The sequence below is a fragment of the Geospiza fortis genome, unplaced genomic scaffold (assembly GCF_000277835.1).
Source record: "Geospiza fortis unplaced genomic scaffold, GeoFor_1.0 scaffold356, whole genome shotgun sequence".
In the NCBI taxonomy this organism is placed as follows: Eukaryota; Metazoa; Chordata; class Aves; order Passeriformes; family Thraupidae; genus Geospiza; species Geospiza fortis.
The window spans coordinates 149,995-162,683 of record NW_005054544.1 but is presented as its reverse complement, the minus strand read 5'-3'; the positions used below and the strand labels follow the sequence as shown (position 1 = coordinate 162,683).

The 12,689-nt window shown below is 37.0% G+C and overlaps 1 protein-coding gene across 1 annotated transcript; it reads right to left on the bottom strand.

Moving 5' to 3' along the window:
- Positions 1 to 348: 348 nt before the first annotated feature.
- ALKAL2 (ALK and LTK ligand 2) lies at positions 349 to 12,664 on the bottom strand. Its single transcript, XM_031063931.1, has 5 exons — positions 12,202 to 12,664; positions 9,814 to 9,867; positions 9,624 to 9,704; positions 7,177 to 7,243; positions 349 to 682 (listed from the first exon to the last, which is right to left on the bottom strand). Exons 1-4 carry the CDS (start codon positions 12,482 to 12,484, stop codon positions 7,179 to 7,181), a joined length of 483 nt encoding a protein of 160 aa, XP_030919791.1. The 5' UTR covers positions 12,485 to 12,664; the 3' UTR covers positions 349 to 682; positions 7,177 to 7,178.
- Positions 12,665 to 12,689: the final 25 nt, after the last annotated feature.

Here is a 12,689-nt window from a genome sequence, read left to right as displayed (position 1 = left end):
TGAGAACAACTTAATACCAAACACTTTATTACTTACGCTTGTTATTTACAGTATTTACATATTGCACGTTCGCTGGAATGTTTTATACATTTATTATATAAAGTAAATTAATGGCAGCTTGTGTTTGTGTACAAAATCCATGCTCCACTGTCCCAAAAAGTATGTCTACTTGGAATAACATTCCTGTTTGTCATGCAGTTTGTACTCCAGGGTACAATGTGACCCCAATGCAAGTCTGTTTTAACCAAACTTTTTAAAAATTGCATAAGCATGAAGGATATCAAGTGACCACAACTACTGTGGAGCAGATCTTTAGTAGTTCTAGATATACAAACAACATTCCTTAAAACTGTAGGATTAAGCAACAGAACATGAATTTTCTTGGTGAAATATTGGTGTTTACATAATTTTTGGCAGCATTACACATCAATTGTAGTGTGTTTTTAGGTATGGAGCATTAAGTACTACTGGCAGTTATGCTACTGGAAAGAATGTCAATCTGCAAACTGTTGATGACATACAAAATGCATGTTAAAAGAATTATGGGAAGTAGTCTGTCAATCTGCAAAAATAAATCTCTTGTTCACAATGGAATTCGCTAAAAGGTAGTAAGTTCTGTTTCCCTGTTGGTTTCCAAGGCACTTCTCTTGGTTCTTGGTGTTCCTTGTTGTGGTAATAAGATCTGGCGGATTAAAAGAAAGAAGAAATTGACTTTCATCATTTTTATACTCACATACATGTGCTTGAGATTGTGTTTATCATCGTGAAAATGGCAAATAAAACTGGAGAATTCAGTAATAACTTTGGAAAGATCAGTAGTGAATTTTAGATTTACCTCAGTTCATATCAGCCTGACTGAACTGTAACATTAATGCTTTGTTAATCAAGGCTAAAATTCTGGAAAGCATCATTTTCTCTGATGGTTCATTTTTGATAGACACTGGGGAGATTCAGTTCTACCTATTAAAAATGTACTCATAGTTAATCTGTTCCAATGACTGCATCTGTGAAGTCAAGAAGTGAATACACCTCAGGAATAGCATTAACAGATTGCAAAATGCTTTCTAAATGCCTTGGTGTCAGGAGCTGTTCATGGCATGCCTAGTTTGAAGGATCTAAAGGATTTGATATTTCATTGGGCCCTTTTGTGAAGAAACTTGGACTCATACAAACAAGAAACAAATAGAAGTAACTTTTTAAGAGTTGCTTGTATAACTATAGCCCCTGGAACATGCCAACACTGAGCCACCACAAACTAAGCAGGAGCTGCAGTGGTTCGATTTGCTGCCTGAAGTCTTCCAGAAGAGTGTCTTGGAATGAGATCACTGTCATGCCTATGACACTGATATCACAATCTCCAATACAAAATTACAGGTTTCCACACTGCTTATGTATGTAATTTTGTCTGTATTCTAGAAATGTTGATTCAGAAGTTGAGCAGCGAAGGTTTTCACAACCTTACTCCCCCACACCTTTAAAGCTTGTAAGAAAATGTAGTGTACTGCACATACACATATCTAAAAGTCTATCCTCTTCTAGACAGGTGAGCACTGAATGTTGCAAGTCTGTCCACCCAGTTTCAAGTGTTTCTATGCCTATTGTTGTTCTTATTTAGAAATAAAAAATGTACAATGTTTTTTCAGCCAGCAGGAACTACACAGCTGAAAGACTCTTACATGCAAACAGACCCAGATGAAGCTTTGGTGTTTTACAGCCATCAAAAATCCGTGGTGGATAAAAACCAGTGATAATCTGATACTAGAATTCTGCTGATGATATTTTTCAGAGTTAAAACTTTCATATTGTCTGTCTGAACACAGGTAACTGTCTTCCCCATGATCAGTGTGAATTCTCTGATACTCTGAGCTTCTCTACATTTTCTACTGCTTAAGTATAATTTGTAATGGAATCATTTGTATGCAAAGTCAGTTGGACTTGACATAATCCATTGAAAATCAAGCTATTGGTGCATACAGAAATACTTGTTAGTAGTATTTAAAGATTTAGTTTTGCAATTTTTGAAAGCTATTTAGGAAATGTAATAATGTTACAGAAAATCTTAATGTAATCTAGGGTTTTTTTCTGGCTTTGCAGATAGGACAATTACTTCTATTTTTTTTTTAATATCCTTCCTTAGAGGAGGAAACTGATGTATATTTTCCTTGCCTTTCATTTTCATCTAGCTTATTTTCTGTATGTATGCTCCTACTGTACTCTATTTAAGCTATAATGTTAAAAAGTGATGTTTAGAAGAAATTAACATGCTTTTGGTTTGATCAGTTTGATACAATCTACAAGTTAAACACTGAAAATGTAATAAAACTTTTTTCATTACTAATGGGAATATGCAGCTCACTGGGGGTGAAAAACAGTGGTTAGGATGCTCATTTGTCATCTCATCTACACTTGCTTTTGTAGGGGAACTTGACAGTTTGTATCACCTAATCACAGTTTTCTAAACCCCTGGTGTTTTCAGAAACCCCCGGTGTTTAGCATTGATAAATCTGTTCTACTTCTTTTTTTTTTTAATTTCATATAGTCTGTTATATGCATCAGTCTACAAATATTAGGCTGGAACTTAGCTGAAGGATGATGGATAGTCTTAGAGGAGATCCTGAATGCAATCTGACTACTGCCTCTGTTGAGAACATAGGTAACTATACAACTCCCCAGCCAATTGTGCTAATTTTTAAAAGCACATATGAAAGCTATTATAAAGGCATATTGCAGCTTTCCAGATTTGATTCTGCTTATTACCTGTGCATGATGATAAACTCTGTAAGAAAAAGCTAACCTATATGAGAAGAACTTAGTGGTTTAAATATCAATATAAACTTTAAAATACTGTGCCAGTAGGATTTTGTAGCAGAACCTCGTCATACTTATATACAAAAAAATTCTTTTCCCAGGTTTGCACACCCAGGTGCTGTAATGTGATCACAGAGATCCATGCACTGAAGATTATGAAGCTCTGAATGTTCCATCTGGTGCTAGCCACAGACATCTCACAGCAAGGAAAACTGTGAGCTGCCTTTTAATAAACCTGGATGATGCCACACTAGTAACCATAAACACTGGCTGCCTTTTTAACTCAAAGCAGTAGTTCTGAGAAAAGTCTTAAATTAGTTAACTTGGGAAGCAATTCCTGGCATCATGAAGAGGTGATTGAACATGCCCTGAGCAGATGTATAAAACAGATCAAGCTACAATTTCTAGAAAAAAACAGGCCTTCACTGAATAATACACAATCCTCTCATCTTTAATTTCACCTTCACTTTTATGGAATTCAAGTGTCTGACATTTCAATGCACTTGATGTTACTCTGAGAAAGCAGCAGCAAAGGAGAATGCAATTAAGGGCTGTTGTTTCCATTGTTACAAAATATTTGAAGCAAAATTGAAGTGCCCAAATATCTTGGTTTAAGAATAATTTGAAAAAATTGATATAAAATATGGTGTATAGGAATGGTATATTTAGTGGAGTATTTTAAGTTTCCAACTTTATCTTGTATTTTCAGCATTTGTCTCATACATTACTAGTATGATCAATACATCTTGAGGAATCTACAGAGATTTTTTGGAGTTCCAAAGGAAATTTCAGTTTGAAGCTTATTACGAATTTTGCAACAGGTATTTGAACTGTATGTACAAATATTAATTATTTGCATCTTCATCTTAAAGGAACAAGCAACTGGTAGATTTCTTTAACACACTTTTTATAATATATAAACCTCATTTTCTCTGCATACCCTGAGACTCCAACTACTTGCACCAGTCTTGTGTTTATTAGTGTAAAAGTGTGTCATTAGCTTTACTTTGTTTATTTGAAATAGCTGTAGAGGCTTTAAAAGTTTTTAAAACCACATTAACATTTGTCAGTACAGAAATTAGAAGAAATCTTCAAAACAAAAGTATGTAATAAGATGTGATAATGCAGTCCACAGTCCCCAAACTCCTCCTCACAGTGCAAGAAGTATTCCAAGTAAGTTATGAGATCAGTGTTGGTCTCTAGCAAACATGTATAGGACAGGTAATGGAAAAGGGATGGAGCACCAACAGTAGCACCTGAGGTTTTCAAACAGAAGCAATAAAATCTATATGACTGTGGCCGAGTGGCTTTGACAAATGCTGTCAAAGGAGTTTTCAGATTCATCACTGTCTGTCACCAGAAATGCTCATGATCTGAATTGTGAACTTTATATAGGTGAAGACTTTGGGAATTGTGTTCCTGGCATCTCTTACCTACTGCAGATATGGACAACCTAACAGTTGTGGGATGTATCTGCATGGAGTGGAGCAAAGCAAGCATGAAGCATGGGAACTATTAGGAAGCTGGCAGAAGAAAGAGGCTGAAGAACAGAACAAACAAAGAAGCATCAAGGACAGGACTCTAGCATAGCTGTGTTGACCATGAGAAGGGGTTACAGAATAAAATTAATTAGTGATGGTGCTGGTGGCAGCCAGGGAATACAGCCTGGGAGGCTGACTGGAAAAAAAAAGACAACTGGGAGATGTGATAATACAGATCTGCTGCTCTGGCTTCACTCATGCAATCTCAACAAGTTGAAGGGCTGTTACTGGGTCCCTGCATTGCTCATGTCTGTAGGACAGGCAGAAAGGGAATATACACTCTAAAAAAAAGAGAAGATGGAGCTCAGTTACATATGTATAGGATACATAAGAAAAAGTTAAGGCTCCGAAAGACATGTCACACCACAAACACACATGTGCCACATAGGAATGTGTTGTGACAGTAACATGTCTAACTCCTGTTTTCACATATTATTTCCTTGTTTGATCTGAGCTCTGAGTTTCAATGTCTTGTGTGCTTTAAAGCTGTGCTACTCCAAAATGCACTGTAAGTACAAATAAAAATAAATTTGTATTTTTCTTCTCATCAAATTGATCTCTAAACATGGATAGATGTCCACAGATCTGAAAAATCCAATAAAACTACTAGTTTGCCAAAGTATTAGTCTGTTTATAGCTCAACCCACTTACAAACCTGCAATGAAACAAAAATCAGATACTGAACAAAACAGGAAACCTAATTTGTTTTACACAAATTTAACTGATGCAGTGGGAAAGCCTTGAGGAGAAAAGAGGCTTAATCCTACAGACACCTGTGCATCTCTAGATGTATGTGGTAGAGGATAGTCTTCCTTTCTGCTAAGTGAGGCTGCTTAAGGAGTCTACCACCACTGATTTGTGTCTGTGTGAATAAAAGAAGTGGACAGTTGTTGCTGACATTGAAATATGTTGTGCAAAGGTTGTTTGAGAAAAGGATATTTTTAAATAGACTCCCAGCTTGAGATGTGAACTACTTTAGTTGCTATTCCTTCATATTGCAATTTCATGTTTACATGGCAGATTATTAAGATACAGATAAAATTTTCTAAAGAATGGGAGAAAATAATTTTACACTCTGATGTATCTGTTTATTAGCATTGGTAATAATATTATTCATCTATTTGCAAAGTTAAACAAATTAAGTCTCATTTATCCAGACTAGATATAGAGAATAACCTGTAGAAACCTTTCATGAGATTGAATAGCTCCATCAGGTTTTCCTGCAGTCATGTTTTCTTTAGATTAAATAATCCTAATTCCTGTAACTGTTCTTGTATACTGAGTTTTCTAAACCTTTGGTCATCCATGGTGCTCTTCTTCGGACTCACACAAGAAGACCTTATATGTCTTCAAGTGTGATGCCTTTAATTAAATATAGTATTCCAGTAACAGTAATTGTGTCAGGAGTTTCATAAACTGTGATTCTACTTACACATTCCAGTATTGTTTGACTTCCTTCAAGCGTAACATTGCTGTCTTGCTTAGTTCGCAGTCCACAACAACCTCTGTTTTCAACAGTACTATCTAACTATTCACCAAATTCCATGTATTTCTGCAGTTGAATAATCCTACAGGACTTCATAATTCTGCTCTTTATCTGTCATCCTGGTTTTAGACTATTTGGCTTATTTTCCAAGATTACTTCTAATTTCAAGGTTGTACTTTGTCATGGTTGCTTGTCCTATAATACTGAAATACATGAATACAGTATTCTACTACCCAAGTTATTAATGAAAATACTGAACAATATCAAACCCATAATGAAGCTGTGTGACATTGGTCAGTACATTTTTCCAGTTTTGACACTGAAGCACCAACAACTTACGTATTTTTTCCAGTCATTTTTACATTTATCTTGATCCTATTTCCCCAGCTTAATTGTGAGAGTGAAGTGCAAAACAGTGTCAATGCTTAAAATAAAATGCTTAATATTTATTACTTTTCTCACAGATTCCTTCCACAAGATGTGTATTTTGTCACAGAGTTAAAGTATCTTGGTTTGACAGCATTTGTTGCTGACAAATCTACATGGTTCTTATTTATCCCTTTGTCCAAGATCACATTTTGTCTCAGCTAAAGGTTGAAAACAGAATGTAAATTAGTCCTTCTGTATTCTTATGTTATAGTTCTCTACAGGGAGTTTGGGAGTGATTTTTGATTTGGTTAATTGGCTTTTGTTTTTATTTTGGTGCATGATGAAATTTCCCAAGTATTTGTGGCAAATATAGGCCCATCAAGGCAAAGAAGGAGGGAATTAACCTCTAGATATGAGACGTGTACACAAGGAAATCCCAAAAAATCCAAATAGCTTCAAGATAGTTTATCAATGCTACTATCAGTACATTTTAACTGAATTGCTGTAAAAGCACCTGTGACCTATCTGCATTTATGAAGCTTTGATGTGTACAGCTATGTATATATTAACTCATACTACTGAGTACAGCACAGATCTACAGCTGCACACATAAAAGGGTGGTGGCTGCTGCCGATACAGGCAGTTGTGTACTGAGTAAACTCTTGAAAAATAAGCCACAGCTGCTGTGTTTTGTTCTGTAACAACAAATTCACTATCTGCTAACTGTATGCTGCTATAAATAATTCACAGATGATGCACATGGACGTTTATGTAATGACTTCCAGTAGGGGGTACCCTTTCCTTAATGCCAAAATTTGCCAGATTAAGCCAGTTACTTCAAGTCCTCTGGGAGGAGAACACCTTATCTCAAGGACAGTTGTTATTATACTCCCATGAATTTTCATGTATGAAACACAACATCTGCTGCTTTGCTATTCAGTGGAATGTCATTTCTGCTAAGAAAAAGCTTACCTTTATCCTTCCATGCACATAGGGCTTACTGCCAATCGAGTAAGAAGCCTGGCACATCTTTTATAGTCTGTATGAAAAAAAGCATTACTAGATTACCAAAGTAATCAAATTTGCCTTTAAAAATCAAAATCGTTTTCAGTGTCCAAATTAGTGTCATAGCAAAGTTCAATGAATACCTTCGTTTGCAACAGAATAAAAATCAACTCTTTTGACTTAAAAGAGGAATGTATTCAAATTGGGTAATAACTAAAAGCCATGTCTAATGGCACGTCTAACTATGCAACTGACTTCTGCACATGTTCTATCTGTAAACAAACAGCATGAAAGTGCTTGGGGGCTCTCCAAGTGTATGTATGTATGTATTAAAATTTATACATCTGTGCCTGTGCTTCCGTGCAGGATCTAAACATGTGACTCTAGTATTTCCATATTAGAGAAAGAATAAATAGTGCTCATCCACCTTTAAATCCAGCCTTCAATGAGCAAGTCTGTCAACTTAATATTAAGTAATGCCACTCTCCAACAGATTTTTCTTCCTGGGAACACTTAAATTAGACAAATAACATCTTCTATTCATACAAATCTTAAGTCCAGCCCAAGTAGACGACCACATGATAGACATTCATAGGAGCATGAAGTTTCATCTTAAAACTAGTAAAAATGTTTTTTCCACTGAAGTCCTATTGTTAGTAATTCATATTTTAGGTATCATCAACTTTTTGATGCATTCATAGTAAGACACAGAACCAATGCAAAACTAAAGAAATTACTCAAAAGGTTTTTTTTTTTCATTTCCATGAAAAACTGAAAGAAAATATTTTGAAAGTTGGTTATGGTCAAACAGAAAAGTAAATTATTTTTCAGGTACAATGCTACTATACTGTAAAAAGTACTAGAAAGTATGCCAACACAATGCTTTTGTACTAGCTACCACCACACTGCAGCATCAGAGACACTTTTCGTTTCTTTGCTGTTTGGCCTTCAGATCTCTATACACAAGGAACAGTATAATTTGAAGTCAGGATATTATCAAAAAGTAATATTGTTCTGTGCATGAAAAATTAAGGCAGGCTGTTTATCTCATTTTCCTAGAAGAAAGTTACTTTAAAGATATGCTAGTCAGTCCAGCCCAATACATGACGTTCACTTCTTTTAGGCTTTATTTCATTAATGGGTAACTACATCTAATGTTTCATCTGGAGATGAAATGTTAACAATCCCAACTCACAGCATAGTTATGGTATAATTGCCACTCATACAAATGATCCTCCATTATCCAGACATTTTGTTGGTGGATATGTCACCTGTCAGGAGGAAAAGGCTAATTTAGAGCCTTTAAGGCCCACTAGTTTTTAGCTTCATAGCTTGGAGCACTCATTAGTGCCAAGCCAAATGACATTTGTGTTGTGATCCTTATGAAAAAGGTAATATGACCATTGCTTGTTCAGAACAGAGAAGTTATGAACAACTCACATCTCCACCCATGTAAACAGAGGGTGATCTGGTTACCTGTCATCTAGAAATCCTTGTGTTTCCAAGGAATTCCTGATCTGAAGCCTTACAAATAGAGAAAATGTGCACAATTCTTACCAAATATGCCTTTAAAAAGCACTAGGCTGAAATATTTATTAATACTAGAAACTTGGAATCTGTAACTCTTGTTTCTATTCCCAGCTCTGCTACTGACCCAACTGGTTGACCTCAGACAAGTAAAATAAAGTGTGCTTCCATTCTGAAAAGGCTGTACTAAAATAGCATCTGCTTACTCAACAAGTCCACCTCAGTATGAATCTGGAGTCACATCTACTGACTGATAAATGTCAGTGCTTGATTTTTATTTAATTCTCTGTGCTGCCAACAGTGATGAGGCATCATGAGCGGCTTTTGCTTAGTTGTGTCCATCAGCACTTTTTTTTTTCCCTAAGCTAACAAGTTATACTTTTATAATTCACTGAAGACAAGTGTTGCAAAGATTCATTGTTAACATCACTGGTAGACTAGTAGCTAAATAGTCAAAATAGAAAATGTCTATAAAATGTGTCCTACATATATAATCACTGAAAAGTAAAATAACCCCACCTGGATTTGTGATCCTGTCTTGAATTTACAGCACTAAAAATTAAATATGAGATATTTGTGAAAGGAAAAGCAAACACATGGTTTGGAACCCATGAGGCAAATACATCAGTACCTAAGGATGCAGTGTTTACAGCCATTCTACACAGTGTATTTGCAAGTACACTGAAAGTTTTATTTCTATTTTCCTCTCTGTAATGCTGATGCTGTTCTAGCAAAGCTGTAGAGAATACTTTGTACATTTTAAAGCAGTCCAAATTTTTCTTTGCAGGGAATGCATTCTGACATTGTATCACTACTGATACTTGATAGAACTGGTAAATTTTAGAGTTTCCTCTCATTTTAGGGAAGTGCCTGCTTTTGTTACTTACATGCTGGGATGGTACAATCCCTCGTATTGTGATAAAGTCGATGAAAGTGTTTGCTACATTTTGGACTAAAGTAGAGTGGACCTGAAAGATAAAGAAAAATAAGTTATGAATCAGCACAGCTCACAAGAAGAGCAGTGTAGCTTATGGTATGTAAGTGAAATAGGGATACCAACGCAAAATTAAAACATACCTGTTAAATGCTTCAAGAACTTGTCTTTCATCCTCAGATCTCTGGGAACTATTTCTGTGGGACGGAAAAAAGAATAGCGTTACTCTGCTGCACTGGACCTATGCTTGCCAAGCACAGTATGAAGACAGGGAATACTCTGTGCAGCAACATCACCAGTATGTCTTGAGAGGTGTATGCAGGGCAAAAGTCCTTTGCATACAGTAGGCCAAACTGCAAGCAGTCACGTCACATAAGGAGACCTTGTAAAATGCTCTGTGAAACACAGTACTGATGAAACAATGTCTGTTAGGTGAGAAATCATTAATGATGATGGCTATATACTAAGAGTCACATTTTAGTTCTCTATGAACTATATTATGAAGTTTATCTAGATTTAAATTCTTTCATATTACACAAGTGTTAAAGACTCAATGATATATTCCAATCTGGGGTTGTGTCTTCTAATTCTCTTATACAAACGTAACCACTATTCTGTCCCAGGTATGTCTGTAGAACCACTGCTCTACTGTAATCATGAAACTGGATTGATCTACTTACAGGAATCTTCCCTCCCTCCCCCAGCAGTAAATAAAATTCACAGGAAATTATTCCAAGCAAATTGCTCTCTTCTGGCTCCCTATGTTTGTGGTTTACCGCCTTGTGTTTTGTGTTCAGCAGATGGCAAAATGAAACTAGTTTACTGAAATCCATTTTAGCCCTAACCCCTGCTTGTGACTTCCTGATTTACAGCTATCTTTGATTGCTTTCTGTTACAAACTCTGTGCTGATGGCTTAGTGCTGATTGTGTATGATACACTATATGGTGCTTTATTTACTTGACCATGAATGCCTGAGCAGCCTTTTCATTCCCCTGGCACCTCTTATCAGATATAAAGCAGAGAGCATTTCCATCCAGATCCGATTCACTTGTGAATTTAGACACTTCTCGAAAGTCATTCTTCATTTTCTTCTAACTTTAGTCGGTGTAAGTAAAATTGACCTTATCCTATTTGACCTAATTATGTCATAAAGAGCATTAAAACACACATGCTTCACTCAGAAACTTCCCATGGGACAAGCTCACTAGAAAAGTGATGCCAAAACTGAAACGAAAGACTCTAACTAGTAGTTCCTTTTCAGAGTTACTGGGAAGAACTCCATCATAATAACAGAGTGAAAAATCCTGCTTCAAAATCAGTAACAATGCTACTAACTAATCAACTCTGAAGCAGGATTATTAATTTTGTAGATAACATAAGCCAGATGTTTTGCACCAACAGGGTGACCAAAACTATGCCCATGTCCCAAGATGACATTTAGAGTTGTGCACATCACAGTTCCCTGCTTAATCTGGCCTCTTTGACTCTTCAACATTTGTAAAACAAAATGTTCTCTCCTGTGTTGACCTTAAGGAGAACAGAACTCTCTTCCTCTGTGCATTCATTAATCATCCAAATAGAGAGAGAAGCAACATCTTCATGACAACCACCAATAAATGCAAATTTTAAGGATATTTGAGTATGAATGGGAATGGCAAAAAGGTACAATGAAGCTTTAAAAGATCAATAAAGACAAAATAAACAGCATACTATCAAAACGAAAGCCAGTTTGGGAAAAGTTGAGTAGATATTTGCTGGAAAATATTCAAAAAGTCACTTTCAGTTGGAGGGGTCAGATGAGCAGCAGTAACACTGCAATGGCTTGGGAGTGACAGGGAACACTAAATTAGACATGGCAGCAGGAGGAACTAAATCAAGTTTCAACTGAGTGCACAGAAGTACATCCCCAAACTAAGCAGGTTAGATAGGAGCCAATCAAACGAGCAGAAGGATGGCTGCAGGAGTGTCCCAAACTGGTCACAGCCTGCACAGTGACAGAGGAGTACTGTCTCAGCTCCCTAGTATTTCAAAGGCGCTACCTCTGGAGTACAAAAGGAACTAACAAGCAGGGCGAACAACTCAGTTCAGTGAAGCTGAGCTGCGGGGAAGACTTCTATATGTAAGGTCTTTAAGGACATACTACAGTCCTGCAGGAGAATTCTTGCCAGGGTCATTTCCAAGAAACGCTTAAACCAAGCACATGATAATAAGTGGTAACCTTCCAGGAAAAAAGCGTTTTCATCCCTTGTTTCCTTGATCTCAGCCCATTTAAGTCTTTTCCCCTATAATTAGGTTTTGTTCAAAGCCACAGGAAGTTGGACTTTCAGTTGAGTTCATTATCCAGAGAGTAAAAGGCTCTGAGAGGTGAATGGAGGTTTTCTAGTCCAAATTTGCCATCTGTGTCTGTTTCTGATACCAAATGGAATCTGCACGTATTTCAAGTGGTGAATTCTTAATACAAAATTAGTAACCTGATGCACTATCTCATTCACCGAGGCACCCTAGGGAAAAAAAATGGACTGTGACTTACCAACTCTCTGCTCGTCCTGGTACCCTCCATAGTCAGCCACTTCCCTTCGATCCAAGTTATAGTCATGCTTGGAGAAGTATGGCATCCCACTGTCCTTCTCCAGGTGATACCTTTTCAGTTCCTGAATGATCTCCATGATGAGATTTAAGAGACTTTGCTTGTCCTTCAAATCTGTGGAGTCTGTTTTTTCTTTGCAGTATCCTGCTGAGAGCATTAAGAGTACAAGCCCCAGCAGCCCAGAAGACCTCAGTCCACTCATTGCAGTCCGACCTGAAGAGTGCATGAGGGGATGAAGAGGAAGGATCCGCTGCTATGTGAGGTCTCTTGTTTCACTGGAAGAGAAAATTGGGGGTGGGTCGAAAGTAGGGAGACTCGTGGGGGTGAAATCGGAAACACTAGCGGAGAAAAGAGCGGCGGCCGCTTGGCAGGTTACACAAGGCGGGGCACAGACCGCTCGGGGCTGCGGGGGCTGGCGGAGGGGACGGGGC